The 16,070-nt window shown below is 36.8% G+C and overlaps 1 protein-coding gene across 3 annotated transcripts in view; it reads right to left on the reverse strand.

Annotated features, from left to right (window-relative positions):
* The window catches only part of LOC123306299 (neuropilin and tolloid-like protein 2), a 414,806-nt gene that overhangs the window by 378,013 nt on the left and 20,723 nt on the right, over positions 1-16,070 (reverse strand). For 2 of the 3 annotated variants that reach the window (XM_044888227.1, XM_044888225.1), the window contains exon 2: positions 834-838. The exons of the other annotated variant lie outside the window; for it this stretch is intronic. In XM_044888227.1, the coding sequence (XP_044744162.1) occupies positions 834-838 (5 nt within the window). The remainder of the gene's footprint in view (positions 1-833; positions 839-16,070) is intronic. 3 annotated transcript variants of the gene reach the window in all.

The raw sequence follows: 16,070 nt of genomic DNA on the forward strand, positions 1-16,070 counted from the left end.
CTAGTCAGTTTTCTATCATACCGCACTTTCATATCACGACTCAAGGATAAAAACTACGAAATTTTCACTGAAAATGAAAACGGATTCGTGAACACCACTTTAAACCACAATAGCATGGACTCAACCAACACTTGTGTGCCCTTCAGGCAAAGTGGCCGTTCTGTCAAAGTTAACACTGATCCAACATGCCCTACACTGGGTGTCAGGCACTACTATTTTCTGAATCTAATTGAATACGAATATCAATCATAATCTTTAATTAAAAAAAAAGTTTCTGACTGAGGTGTTAGAGTCGAGCTGTTCCTGGCAGTCCTGAAGAGTTATGAGGAAGGTGTTGAAAAAAGACCCGTACAGTTTTTTGAATTGACTTAAATTCAAAGAATTACCAGAATCGGTTTAGTCGTGCGGAAGTTATCATAAAAAAATTATTATGGGAGTAGGTACCATTTGAAGGCACATAAAGCATTCTGACTCTTCTTAATATACCTTATTCTCTGGGGGCTGACTCTAATGAACAGTCAGGAGGTGCCGGGACAGCCCTGTATATTCTTTTTCCATTTCTATGGACTACTCGAACAATTCTTATAATATAATATATGGCAGGCTGCACGAGAATATCCTATTTCAAATATTTATGATGTCAGTACCGTTTATCAATTTCCTCCTCCTTCGTCCTTTATTCTCCTCAAAAATATGATATCTGTTCTTCCAATCTTCATCTCTCCTTTGCTTAATGTGCTGCCGCCGAAGGAGAGTAACAAGGGCTTCATTTGATCAGACTGTCGGAATGGCGGTTTTCTAACTTCGACTTCAACCTTCAATACTAATCTCACCAAACCTTCCTTCTTCTGGTTACTTCTCCGAAATATCTAAATATGCTTCGGCTAATGATTGCGGTGAGTCTAGTTGTCTAGTGGTGATCTGAATCTCCTCAAATCATTGTCAGTTTGGCCGTTGCCGTATTGGCCATTGTGAGACGTTTTCGGATCTCTTTTTCGCATCCTCCACTGTGAGTGATCAATTTATATGTCAATTATTCGGTTTATTGTAAGAAAATATGGCAAAGAAGATGCAACTCAGTTCAAGACCGGGTGGAATGGTGATGACGTAGAAGGTGGCAATGTCAAGCTCATTGACAGAACTCGTTCCTTAGAAGTGGCGTGGTATTGACAATGGCTAAGGTTATACAGATAATTTGAAATAACTGTGTACGAAAACGTTGTTCTTTTAATGACTACGGAAGATACAGTTATCCGTGTTAGTAGCTGGGAAGTACAGTACTTTAATAGAATGAAGAAATTATCGGGTAAAAAGTCAGTTTTGTCTTTGTCACAGTTCTTTATTCAATACTGCCAAGCTTTCGGCCATTTACATACAGGGCACTAAAAAAACAGTAGAATGTAAAATTAATCAATGAAAATCAATGAAATCTCATTTCAAACTGAACCTAATAGAGCAATGAACAAGCAGAACAAAACCGCAATAAATACATCTAAACATCAGAAACTCTCAGTTTAGAATCCTTGTCAAGGATTTTAATGTTTAAACTTGATCTAGTTACCGTAGGCTGTGTAGATTGCCGGCTTCCGCGACCGTTCGACCGCCGTTGGGTCCCAGGAGGACTTCGGATTCCTACCGTACTTTTGGTGCTCATTTTGTTAATATATTGCCGACTTCCGACCGATCAAGTTACAGGTTGACAGCTTTTTGCGACCTGCTGTCTGACTGGCAGCCATTTTGAAGGTCACAGAGAGAAAGAAAGAGACAGGGTGCACTGCAATTGGACTGGGACCAGCAACCGTACCGATTTTCGCCGACAGAGGGAGTGACTTGCCAGGATTTCAAAACTTGACCGTATTTACCGTCTATTTCAACCGTATTTTCCTGGAGAGACCGTATTTCATCAGCCGCCCCACACCGACCAGGCCGCCGGTTGACATCAACATTTGTAACTACTTGTACATTTCTATATATAATTTAATCCAGTAGGAATAAAGAACTGAACGTTTATTTTGTTGCCAGTTATTTTTGCCAGTGAGAGTCTGTTCCCCAAATCAGTTACAGCGAGAGTTACAGCAAGATTTTCGTCAGAAGAGGTAGGTTATCTTTTTGAACGATTAAAAACTCACAAAAAGCAGGGACCAAGAAGACGCTATCCCCCTAGTTTTCACTGCTACCTTTCTCCACTGATCATTTAAGTCTACCCGGGCTCTCTAATTCCTTGGAGATTCTGTGAGAGACGTGGGGTTTCACTGATTGCCCCACTGGCGCCCGAGCAAAGGTAAGGAGCATCCAGGGTGAGAAAAAAAGCACAATATATTTCATGGCACTAATAAATTTTATGAAAGATGCGCTTAGTGACGTAGAGTGTGGCGATTCCGAAGTTAACCGAATACTTCCGACGTCCTTCCCTATATCTTCTTGGTATATAGGAATCACAATCAGATGGTTCTGCCAACCGACATATTCCAATGTAAAAACCACTAAGTTATATCATAATCAAAAAAATTATCAAATTAACTAGTAGAGACAATAATATAATAGAAGCATCGAAACATACTGTCATTATAACATATTTCCACGTTTCCATGTTTTTTTCATTTTATTTTCAAGGTTTTTCTTTCGATTTGCACTTCATCTCATAGAAATCCTCACAAAAATAATATTTCTCTTTGAAATAAATAACTTGAAAATAACGCTGCTATAAAATAGTACAAAATTATTTTCAATGAATTTTCCAGGATATAATGTGTCATCGTATCTAATTGACTAATCAGCGATAACCTCAACGGATATTTCAAAAGTGAGATAATTGGAAGTAACAAAATCTCATTAACACAAGGGAAATCGAAATCAAATATGTAACGTGTCGCTTTAATTTGTCAGCGTTTGTTGTTAACTGGCTCGAAACATATCAGGTGTCAGGAACAGAAAACATTTCCGGTGAATGATGGTTTTTCCGCTTCCCAACTAGAAATAACCCTCGATGTAAATAATTAATTATAGTAGACTCTTTCATCGCGTTTCTCTCAGGGATCCAGACCTAATCTCGGATGTATGCCTGGGACTTTTTCTTCTCCAATTTCCGCATCGGACTAAAGGAATTTCTAACAAGGAAAGCTACTTACTTATGAATGGTTCTTCGTCCAGCAGAATTTGCATTCATATGAAAACTCCATTAAAAGTAACGCTTCAATCAAGGGATTCCTGAACAATTAATTGAAATTCTTGTAGGCGATCAATTTTTCATGGAACGACTTTTTGTGATTAGCATTTATTCTATTTACATTAAAAAAGGAGATTCAAATGAAGCAGACAATTCACCCTAACCCTTAAATATTTCGTAGCTATTATGTTCTTCAAACCATTGTAAAAATTAAATCCGTCATATTTATGACATCACCTTTTAAAAATCCTATTAGGAGTTGCAGTTGAGATAGGTAGTCCATGATGTGTTCAATAATTATTGTTTTTATTTCTACATATATTGAAGTAGTAGAGTTAGAATCATTTGATGGACGTATTATTTTTTAGGAATTTTCATCATTTGAATCAACAGTAAAAATGAAAGATGTTCATCTTTACTGTTCATTTAAAGGAAACCAATCGAAATTTGCCCTGATGAAGACATTAAGTATGTCGAAACGTCGGCCCAATTTAAGGTGTTTCTATGCATTATTGAGCTAAAACGGATATCTGAAGCACTGAATATTTCATCATAAAATTCACGTCAATTTGAACATGAGAAAAATTGCTGCAAAATGGATCCCCACATGTTTGACTGTTGACCAAAAGCGTGCAAGGGTAGAAGCATCGCGTTCATTCTGTGCTCGATTTAAAAACGATGTAGACTTCCTTATATATATATATGCCGGTTCAGAACGTCTTCCGACGTTGTCCGACGCCCTGCCTCCATCTTCTTCTATCTTCCCAGTCCAGTTCTTGCAAGTTTCTTGTGCTCATAGCTTTAACGACGCCCTGTTTCCAACTGGTCTTTGGTCTTCCTCTCTTCCTACGTTCTGCGGGCTGCCAGTTCATTACTTGCTTTGGGAGTCTCGTTTCTGACATACGTTGTATGTGGCCGTACCATATCAGCTGTCTTTTCTCGATGTCATCCATTAGGGTTCCTTCAATACCCATCATTTCTTTAACGGTCTCATTTCTGATTCTTTCCCTCCTTGATATCCTGAGCGATCTTCTCATTGCGTCCATTTCAACTGCTTCCAATTTTCTCTTATATTTTTCAGTTAGTCTCCAATTCTCTGACCCATACAATAGACTGCTTTTCACTAAGGTTTCATAAATGTTGAACTTTCTTCTTTTAGTTATATTTTTATTCCATAATATGCCGTTGAGACAGGATATTGCCTTTTTTGCTGTGGTTATTCTTCTCTCTATTTCATGATTGTCCGTTCCGGTCGAGTCAAAAATAACTCCCAGATAGTTGTAGTTCTGGCAGTGTGTTATTATTTTTCCATCATTCATCGTGAGATCACTTGCTTCTCCGCCGACACACAGATACTTGGTTTTTTGAATGTTGACCTTCAAACCCCAAATCTCGTACTCTTCAATTAGTTTGCGTACCATATATTCCATATCTTCCTTATCATTGGATATTATTGCCTGATCATCGGCAAACTGCAGGGTATAGAGGGTTGTGTTGTTAAGTTCTATTCCCATGCCATGAACTTTTCTTTTCCATTGTTTCAAGGCCGCTGCCACATATACTTTGAACAATGTCTGTGATATACAACAACCCTGCCTCAAACCTTTAGTGACAGTGAATTCATCAGTAACATATCTTCCTATTTTTATGCACGATTTTATACCATTGTATAGATTCTGTAGAGCTGTAATCAGAGTGTGGTTGATGTTTGTGCTTTTCAGTACTTCCCAAAGTTTTTCTGTTGGAATTGTATCGTAGGCTTGGTGTAAATCTACGAATGTAATGTGTACTTCTCTGTTAGTTCCTGTTTTCTTCTCAATAATCTGCTTGAGGCAGAATATATTATCATTACATGTTCTTCCTGCACGAAATCCACTTTGCTCTTCTTCCTCCTCATCCTTAAATTCTTCCTCTATTAGATCTCGTAATACTTTTCCGTACAGTCTACTGAATGTGCTAGTTACTGATAGTCCTCTGTAGTTTTCGCATCGTTTTCTATCACCTTTCTTATATATGGATGTTATATAGGCCGATTTCCATTGCTCAGGTACAGGATGTCCATTAATGCATAAGTTGAATATATATGTTATCATTCTGAATAACTTCTCTGTTCCATTCTTAAGGAGTTCAGTGTATATGCCTTCAGGTCCACAAGCTCTCCCATTTTTCAAACCTTTGATGGCCTTTTTGACCATATCCTCCGTAGACTTCCTTAACCGAATTGTTATTATGGATGAGACTTGGGTACATTTCTACAATCCAAAAACAAAGCAACAATCGATGGAATGACGACACTCTGGTTATCCAAGATCTAAGAAGTTTCGGGTCCAAAAATCTGCAGGAAAAGTTCTTGCTTCAGTTTTTTGGGATTGCCATGGAGTAAACATGATTGATTTTTTGGATAAGGGTAGAACATTAACCGGAGATCACTATTCGACATTACTGAGCACTCTACGGGAAAAAATTAAAGAGAAAAGACACGCCCCTGTACTCAAATCTCATGTTGCCATGCAAAAAATTAGTGATTTAGGGTTTGAATTACTAGAACAACTCCCTTATTCACCAGATTTGGCTTCATCCGACTATCATCTCTTTCCTCAACTGAAAAAAGTTTATAAGGTCGTAAATTTTCTTCCAATGAGGAGGAAATAAAAGCTGTGGAGTTCTGGTTTGCAGAGCAAGAAGACGTTGCAGGTTCGCTATAATGAATCTATCCAATTTAGAGGAGAATATGTTGAGTAATGAAATATTTTGACATTGAAATTTGTTTGGTTCTATAGTGGGCTAAGAATTTTTCAATATATCCTCGTATATTATGTGTGAGTAATACGCAAAAATACGCCTCTCGACATGATACGTCGAGAAATACTAACAATTTGATTCAACTGCAAAAAGTAAGTTTTCTCTCGAATATCCACTTCAACTTTTGAGCAGTATATTTATTTCATTATTTAGTACAAACACAAGAAGTATTTGATTACAAAGGGACAAGGTTCATAAAATAACGCCATACGAGTTCAATTCTGTTGAATGAGATTCTCACAGTCACATTCAATAACTACTCTTTGAGATGAGTAGAAGGAAGGACAGAGAGGAGAGAGGAGAAGGATGTAGTGCAGCTCAAACCAGACCTGAATTCACATACGGAATTGAGATTGATTGGAAGCATTATTCGAGAATAGCTCCTGAGGGGTAAAAGCTTTATACGCTGAAAATTGGTTGAATGGTGACATAGAACGAAGTTTGTCGTGTGAAAATTCTGACTATATGTTCAGATAGAGTTATTGATTTTCGAATTGTAAAATGTACATTTCCGCTGCGCTCACATCGAATAAAATGATAAATTATTCAATAAGAACGGAATGATCATTCAGTACTAGAGGAATACAAAACTTCTTCAGAGAAATATTATCACATTGACGAATAGATTACCTATCTGCTCCAATTTCGTATTGTTCTTGTATGTTCTATGAATGACTTCATTATACACTGCAGTAAAATGACAAGAGAGTCGATTAGTCCATTAACAGTACTAACAGTAGATATGTAAATGGTATCTAGAAAAAATGTTTAATTAATGGAACTTTTACAGGCTGTTTAGGGAAGATGACTCTGGTAACATCTCCACCTATGCTCCCTTGTGCTAACTTGACAAACAACAAAGGTTCGGCCCTCTAACTATCAATTATCGTCAGTTCAATGGTAATTAGGTAGTCAAAATAGGAGGGGTCTGCTGCCCAAAAGCTCATTTTTATGAATTATAGTGAATAAGTAAAGTGCAGATGGAGTAGTTGAAATCAAATAATAATAATAAATAAAAATTAATTAAAAAATATAATTGAGATGAGAATAATTATAATTTAACTAACACAAATTTTGTGAGACCAATGTTCCCTGTATACAGATTCACTTAGAACTCCAACATCAGCATTTGGAGCTGGAGCTGGAGTTGTCTAGGCGTCCTTGAAAACCTCCAACATCTCGAGGAGGTCAGGGTTCCTCTAGTGAGTCTGTATCATTTTCTTCTTCCCAAGCTCCAATAAAGGGTGCTCATTGTCGGAAACCCTAACCCGCAAATTTTCTGCACAAAATTGTGAATAGTTCTCTATACATTCATTGGTGAATGCGTGCTAGCTAAGGGTAGATAGCGGACACGAAGGTGAGTCAGTATAACCTATATTTAAAGGGTCTCTATTTAAAATGAGGAATTCTCCTTAATTTGGGTTATCACAGCATATGCAAGTTTCAACTGAATAATTATGAGTTTCATTCATGAATTTTTCAAATGCGCCGCGGAAAATATACAAAATCATTCTTCAAATATGAGGTTTTAAAATTTAAATCGCTTCGTTTCTAGTTTAAGATTTCGCAACAGCGCGTACTAGAAAATAGTATCAACAAACTATCATCAAGATAGTGTATTTGTTGACCTTTATTATCAACGCATATTTCAGTCGATGTTGCCAACTTGTGCGATAGAAACGAAACGCTTCAAATTTTAAATAGGTACCCATTTTTATTTTTAATTTTTAAGTAGGTAATTGGAAATTTTTTTTTAGGAAACGGTTGAAATGGTTTTTTCAGAATGTGACGTTTTAAAGATATTTCATAGAAAATATATCATTCTCGTCAGAGCGAGTATTCCCTATTAAGGTATATATACTTCATTCACTTTTATTTTAGCAGTCGGTTGGCCATGGAAATTTGACACATTTCACTCTGTATAGTACGAAAATGTGGGGTTATGAAGCTTGTCAAAACATTTTTGTGTTTTAAATCAACGCTATGTTGCCCGTTCTACATAGAAGTTTCTGTTATTACGTACTTTATCAAAATGTCGAATCTCTTCGGAAAATATGTGACGAACATAATTGAAGTTTATACAAACTGATTGAAGGCATACCAAATCCAGTTATTTGTATGGAGAATGGGAATACAAGAGATCAGTATAATATCATAATATGCACTAGCTTGAGGAGAGTTAATGTTCGTTATCTTCTATGGCTTACATCATTTGTAGATTTCAAAAATATTAACCCGAAGATGAAATGCATATGATGCAGTGGTTGGGAATGGGTATCTCCCGAAGGAATTAACAGATAATTACGAGAAGGTTAAATTCTTCAACAAAAATCATCTTGCATCAATATAAGTAAAAGGAATTGAAGGAAGTTTCAAGTTAAGATGAACTTCACCTTTGAACAAAAATTTCACATGAATAAACAAGTAACAGGGCAACTTGCGCGTATTTGTGGCTTTTCATCTTAATACATTGATGTAATAATAATAATTAGGTATTCATTAGTATCTTAAGACATTTACATTGTATAGGACAAATAGAAAAATCCATTTTAGGGAACTTATTCTTCGATGACATTTATCGAAAATCCTGTAGTAAACTTTTCGCATTAATTCACTCAAACATAAAATTCTCAAATGCCACCACTTTTTTGGGTCTCCCAATAGAAGGAAATTCTTTGTCATCCTCTTCATTCACAATCTTTCTGATTGTGGAAATATCCAGCTAAAATATATGTCGTTTAGATCCAGATGAAACATTATATAAATTCTCTTACATTGAATAAACTCGATACCGTCTGACGTATTGTGGATGTCAGAATATCAGGGTAACTATATGAATGAGCGGACCTGAATTCTAAATAGCACTTCCTGTCTCTATTTTCAATCACTTTCGGCATTTTCGTAATAAAAACTTATATTAGTTGTGGCAACGGCGTTATGACGTTAACGACATTTCATGAGTGCCAACCTAACTTCGTTCTAGTTACAAAAACTTGAGAAAATTATTTCATGGCCAACCGACTGCTAAAATAAATTTGAATGAAGTATAGTGTTTTATTGATTTTGTCAAGTAATGCAATTATCCATAACTTTAAAACCACTCTATATAATTCGATTTTATTTGGTGCATTTATTCTCCGCAACTACTAGTTCATACTGACATAGTTACTACATTTTTTTCTCAGGTCCGGTCTAGAAATTGATTTATTTATCAACTCAGGAATACACACAGGTGCTTTCCACACCCAAAAAGATAAATAGGGTTCCACCCAGAAAAAACACTGTATCTATATCAAAATTCTCAAAAATTGATAGGGTATTCAAAGAACCAGAGAAAACTTGAGGAAGCAAGGTATTTCTCATACTTCCGCATGCGATCTCAATACCCAACTTGTCTAGTCAAATCTGAATAATATTCACAACACAGTAACCAAAATTTCAAAAAAATTTGAATCCATTTCGTATTTGATTTTGCCAATTTGATTGAATTCCTTGTTTTTCAAGGTCGTGACCCAAAAAATAGGGGCCTGATGAGAGGCTGAAGATCCAATCGGATCAGGAAAATGACTTAATACCTACCGAAAAAATTTTTGGTTAATGTGTCGTCTGAAAATTCAGATTTATTGAGTAATAAAATCGCATCCATAAGTACAAAAAATACCTTGTTTCCTTTAGTTTTCTTTCCTTTTCATATAAAATATAAGGAATTCTGATAAACAGGGTGTTTTTTCGATTCGATCTTATTCATCAGATTTTCCTAGACCGCACCTTAAAAAAAAATTCAGTTACTATGCTAGTATGAACTAGCTGTTCCGAAGGTTCGAAATGTTATAGGTAATGGAAGAAATTGGTAAAATCAATAAAACATTCTGTATCTACCGTGGAACACCTAGTATCTACAACGTCGATCGTAGATAAATTTTTTTCATTAAAAATACTTGTTTCAAGAAAAATGCACGGAACTTCCAAAAAACCCTAATAAATATTGTGTTTCCTCCTCAGGGGGTTCAAACTACGCAGGGGGATTTTAGGACAAAAGAAGTTCCCCCCCTTGGATAAAAAATGTGTGAAGTTTTCGTTGACCCAACCTGTATAAAGTATTTCTTTTATTCCTGTTGATGTCAACGCACCCCTTCTCCGATTCATCCAACTTTTATTCAGCCACATATATCATTTCCTAACGTACAATAAACTTTCACCCCATCACAATCTCACCCCAATTTCGAACTCTCCAAAAAGAGATGTTTCATCGTCTCCGCGCCACTCGATATATCCCGTATATCGTTCGTCGGCTAGCCCAAAATACTGAAATAAAAATAATGCGAATAAATCACTACTCCGTTGTTCCAATCCCGGTTCCCTCTTCATAGGTTCATAATTTAGCCGACTGCAGAGCGCCTGATTTCCCTGATGTCGGCATCAGGCTGGTTTTCCCGTTCTATTTGCCGTGGAGAGAAAGGAAAAGTGATAGGTTGCGCCTGTTGACGCTCTTTCCTCTGAAATACGTCCGCAATTTTGAGGGTTTTTTGATGCCGTACAATTACATTCCGTATTGTTGATTTTAAACAAGTTTTTTGCCGCGAAATTGAGGAAGCGTCTATTCAGCTAGGTTCTCTCGTGTAATCTGTTTGCTGTCGAGTCTTTGTTGTACCACAGCCTATTTATTATTTCCATCAGTAACGGAAACCATTTTATATCCCGTCGAGCAATTTCTTCGAAGTTTCACCTAAGCCGAGTTTCCAAAGTTGGGTCTTTTACTGACAGGAAATCGAATCTGATTGAAAAGTGCAGGATAACGGAGCTCAAAACTGACCAATAAGAGTACCTGCATCAATGGATTGGAAAATGGCCATTTTCTGGCAATTTCTGACAATTGTGCCAGAATATTTTACGTTCTAGACTAGATTTAGACCTCCACGGCAAAAATCACCATGAACACACAAAAATCGGATGAATATACGGAGATATATTGAAAAATTCTTAGCCTACTACTAAACAGAATTTCAACGTCAAAATATTTTATTACTCAACATATTGTTGATACATTTATTACAGCGAACCTGCAACGTCTCTAGACCTTTTAAAAAAAAGTTTCTTCTTGCTCTGCAAACCAGACCTCCACAGTTTTTATTACCTCCTCGTTGAAAGAAAATTTAAGACGTTTCAAATTTTTTTTCAGTTGAGGAAAGAGATGATAGTCGGATGGAGCCAAATGTCGTGAATAAGGGGGGTGTTCCAGTAATTCAAACCCTAAATCACAAATTTTTTGCATGGCAACATGAGATTTGTGTGCAGGGGCGTTGTCCTGCAAAAACAAAATACCTTTGGATAGCTTTTCCCGTCTTTTCTCTTTAATTTTTTTCCCGTATAGTGATCAGTAATGTCGAATAGTAATCTCCGGTTATTGTTCTACCCTTATCCAAATCAAATGGAGTAATCAATAATGATTACTCCATGGCAATTCCAAAAAACTGAAGCAAGAACTTTTCCAGCAGATTTTTGGACGCGAAATTTCTTAGGTCTTGGAGAACCAGAGTGTTGCCATTCCATCGATTGTTGCTTTGTTTCTGGATCGTAGAAATGTACCCAAGTCTCATCCATAGTAACAATTCGGTTCAAGAAGTCTACATCGTTTTCAAATCGAGCACAGATCGAACGCAATGCTTCTACCCTTTCACGCTTTTGGTCAACATTCAAACATTGGGTATCCAGTTTGCAGCAATTTTTCTCATGTCCAAATTGACGTGAAGTAGGTATATATCTAATGATGAACGAGTTCGTATAAAATATTCAGTGCTTCAGATATCCGTTTCAGCACAATTCGAAGATCTGATAAAATCATATCATGAACTGCATCGATATTTTCGGGAACTGACACAGAAACTGGCCTTCCCGATTGGTCATCATCTTCAATGGAAAATTTACCTCTTTTGAAGCTTGCAATCCAATATACGAAGGACATTGATCACCAAGGGTATTAAGCATATCTTCGTAAATCAGTTTACCTATTAACCCTTTTAAATTCAGGTACTTGATGATGGCTCGATATTCCAAATTTTTGATTTTCACAATTTCGGTGGACATCTTCTTTCTTTTAATTTATTGCGTAACGCTGGTTTACTTTTTTGACCTCAAACTTCACACTGACACTTCTAATGAGTTATTGTTCGTTGCTATGGTAACGCAATATTTTTTTTATGCATGGAACTGGTCTAGGCTAACTAGATATCAATACATCCTCGTATTTCTCCAGTTCACTGCGTCACTTTATTGCTTCCATCATTTTTCGAATAATAAACAAGGATGCAACTAACGATAGATACCGAAAAACAGACGTATTTTCATAATCAACCTATTAATATGGCTATGGTAAAAACCCCCATTCTCTTTCATTATTAAACAGGGGTAAATTGCTGCAGAATAGGCCATCACAAACGATTGGTAACATCTGTTTTCATTAACATGTTCATCAGAGCACAATTTGTTTTGATAAATTTGTCTATTATTTGAACAGAATATTTCAGATTTAATTGTGGAATATTTTATCGAATAATAATCGGATGAAATTGATCGACAGTTCATTTAAACCATTCAACTATTCGGAAAAAATCATGGGACGCGTTGAAAATGGTCTAACGAGCTGCTACTGTATTGCATTGAATTTATCGCATGTTGGTTTAGTAAATCCGAATATTTTTCCATCGTTCAAGCTTGTCGCGTTTTATGTGCACCCATCACATTTTGTTCGATAGAATATTTTACAATTTTACATCATCAGTTGGGCATATGGAAGCATTTCGTAAAGTGGGAAAAATCGAGGAACTCATTCCTAAACGATTTCTCCATTGTTTATTCAATGCCCGTTTGCAACAGCCGAGAATTCTCTACAAAATTCTCGCAAGAAAACGGCAGAGATTATTTTGTACGCAACTCAACAGAGAATTCTACTGAAAGTGCGTATGTAACGGTACATAATTCACGGCGCATGAATTCTCCAGTAAATTTTCTAGAGAATTCTCGGCTGTTGCAAACGGGCTTTAGACTACAGAAAACCATGTTTCATTGAACATTTGGATCTTTTGCTCTTATTAAAATACTTTTTGTAATCAGAGGATGAATACGGATGCCTATCGAGATGCAAACATGAAAATAATACCCACAAATGAGCAGCGCCTCATGTAGTGCTTTGTTATAACATATTCTTTCGATAAAGAGCATAACAATTTGTAACATCAAACAATTATTTTGGGCTATAGCATGTGTAGGAGATAAAGTTTTACCAGAGACTAGCGTAACGGGGTAACATAAAATATTGCTTATGATGCAAGATCTTAGGGAAAAACCCCAGTAAAAAAAACCCTTTCTTCCTGTGAGTGACGTAGATTATAAGAAATGAAACTGTTCACAAAATAAGCTGAAATATTTGATATTGAATAGAATCTCGTACTGCAAAAATCCTTCCTCGAAGAAAAAAATCTGGGGAGTACTCTCCAAGTTACCCTTGGTGATTAATTTCCTTCGTATGCCACCGTGAACAATTGGACGGCAAGCTTCAAAAGAGGTGAATTTTCCATTGAAGATGATGACCGATCGGAATGGCCAGTTTCTGTGTCAGTCCCCGAAAATATCGATGCAGTTCATGACTTGATTTTACCAGACCGCCGAATTGGGCTAAAACGAATATCTGAAGCACTGAATATTTAATACGAACTCGTTCATCATATACTTCACGTCAATTTGGACATGAGGAAAATTGCTGCAAAATGTATCCCCAAATGTTTGAATGTTGACCAAAAGCGTGCAAGGGTAGAAGCATCGCGTTCGATCTGTGCTCGATTTGAAAACGATGTAGACTTCTTAAACCGAATTGTTACTATGTATGAAACTTGGGTACATTTCTACGATCCAGAAGCAAAGCAACAATCGTTGGAATGGCGACACTCTGGTTCTCCAAGACCTAAGAAGTTTCGTGTCCAAAAAGCTGCTGGAAAAGTTCTTGCTTCAATTTTTTGGGATTGCCATGATGTAATCCTGATTGATTTTTTGGATAAGGACAGAACAATAACCGGAGATTATTACTATTCGACATTACTGACGACTCTACGGGAAATAATTAAAGAGAAAAGACGCGGAAAGCTATCCAAAGGTGTTTTGTTTTTGCAGGACAACGCCCCTGCACACAAATCTCATGTTGCTATGCAAAAAATTCGTGATTTAGGGTTTAAATTACTAGAACACCCCCCTTATTCACCAGATTTGGCTCCATCCGACTATCATCTCTTTCCTAAACTGAAAAAAAGTTTAAAAAGTAGGGGAGAGTTCCTTTGAATTGGACGGCCCATGAACCGGACGCTACAATTTTTTAAAACACTCGATGGTGATTTGGCATCCTTTACGTAAATCCCATTTTCGCAACAAGGCGCGAGCCACTGGGTCAGCCATTTTACAAGAGATCTCGATCGATTTTGCGAAAATGGGATGTACGTAAAGGATGCCAAATCACCATCGAGTGTTTTAAAAAACTGTAGCGTCCGGTTCATGGGCCGTCCAGTTCAAAGGAACTCTCCCCTAGTAAATTTTGTTCCAACGAGGAGGTAATAAAAGATGTGGAGGTCTGGTTTGCAGAGCAAGAAGAAACATTTTTTTTTGAAAGGTCTAGAGACGTTGCAGCTTCACTGTAATAAATGTATCCAATTAAGAGGAGAATATGTTGAGTAATAAAATATTTTGACATTGAAATTCTGCTTGGTTCTATAGTAGGCTAAGATTTTTTCAATATATCCTCGTATTGTGCTTTGTTGCAGATCATCGATAAGATGAATATGAAACTTAAGCGTACAGAAGGAAGTAACGAAACTAGCGTTAGACCACGGCTAAAAAACCCGGAAATTTAGTAGTAGATGATGAGACTTGATGTTTCAATGAGCAAACGAGACAAATAAGACTTGTCTCGGTTTCGTCTCGCCCAAGAGTCTCGCAGTAGTCTCGTGAATATTTAGACGAGAATTTTCCCGGTCTCGTCTATTGCTCCAGTTGGCATCTAGTTCTTTCTTCTTTGTTTCTATTACTGGTTCATTTGGAATCGAACTTTGATATTTGACGAAACTCAATCTTCTCTTCCAAAACATTTCCAGATACATCGTTCTCTCACCGAATACTCTGATTTACTGAAAATTCTGAAGAACGCTGATGAACAAAAAATAATCATATCCGTGAGTTTGGAAAACTGATATTCTGAACACGAACGACCAGAAATATTCTCTGCTTTCAGCTAGCCTAATCCCATTAACCCTCAAACTTTTTCTCACTGCTATCGTGTAACCATAGACAATCTAATAAGCTTGCCAACGAATATTTTTCAACTTTACTTTCCGCGGGAACCCAGTTACTTTCTTTCCTGATTAGAATAGAAGGTTCAATGAAAGAAGTATCATCTTCAATGTCTTTCATATGGAAATTAGATTTTGCTCGTATAGCGTTCACCCTCGCACCTACCTCGAATTCAGGAATTCTTTCTTATTCTTTTCCCTTTTACACGCGCATTTTTCATCCGCACGAAGTTATTGCTTCCGAGGACAATTCATGAAAACTTCCCCTATTTTTGTACCTAGTGGTACAGTAATTCGTATAAAGAAAACTAGATCACATAGAAAATGAATATGTAGTGAGTATACACGTTATTTTAGAAGGTGAGATGTTTTTTAATAGGAAGTAGAAATGATCAAAAGGAACAGATGCAACTAAAATCACCTTTAAAAACTTTTGAAATGAGGAAATTTAGGAAACTACACATAGATATAATTGATACTAACTTTGGGTAGTGCCAGTGGCGTATATAGGGGGGGGCCCAGGGGGCCCGGGCCCCCCCCGAAATGAATAAAGAAAACTGAAATACTATAATAAATTAAACAGGCTCGAGAAGCATGGCTACGGCGTCTGATGTGAATATACAACAACTGTTTGTTCGCGTGACGATTTCTAAACTGGTTGGGAACCTATACGCAGGCTCAGATCTTAAAATTCGGAACATGCGTACCAGTTACAAATCTCCGAAGCTCTGATCATGTCTTTGAATCCGCGAACGGTTCTTTTCTATCTGCGC

Source organism: Coccinella septempunctata, chromosome 2 (assembly GCF_907165205.1).
Source record: "Coccinella septempunctata chromosome 2, icCocSept1.1, whole genome shotgun sequence".
Classification (NCBI taxonomy): domain Eukaryota; kingdom Metazoa; phylum Arthropoda; class Insecta; order Coleoptera; family Coccinellidae; genus Coccinella; species Coccinella septempunctata.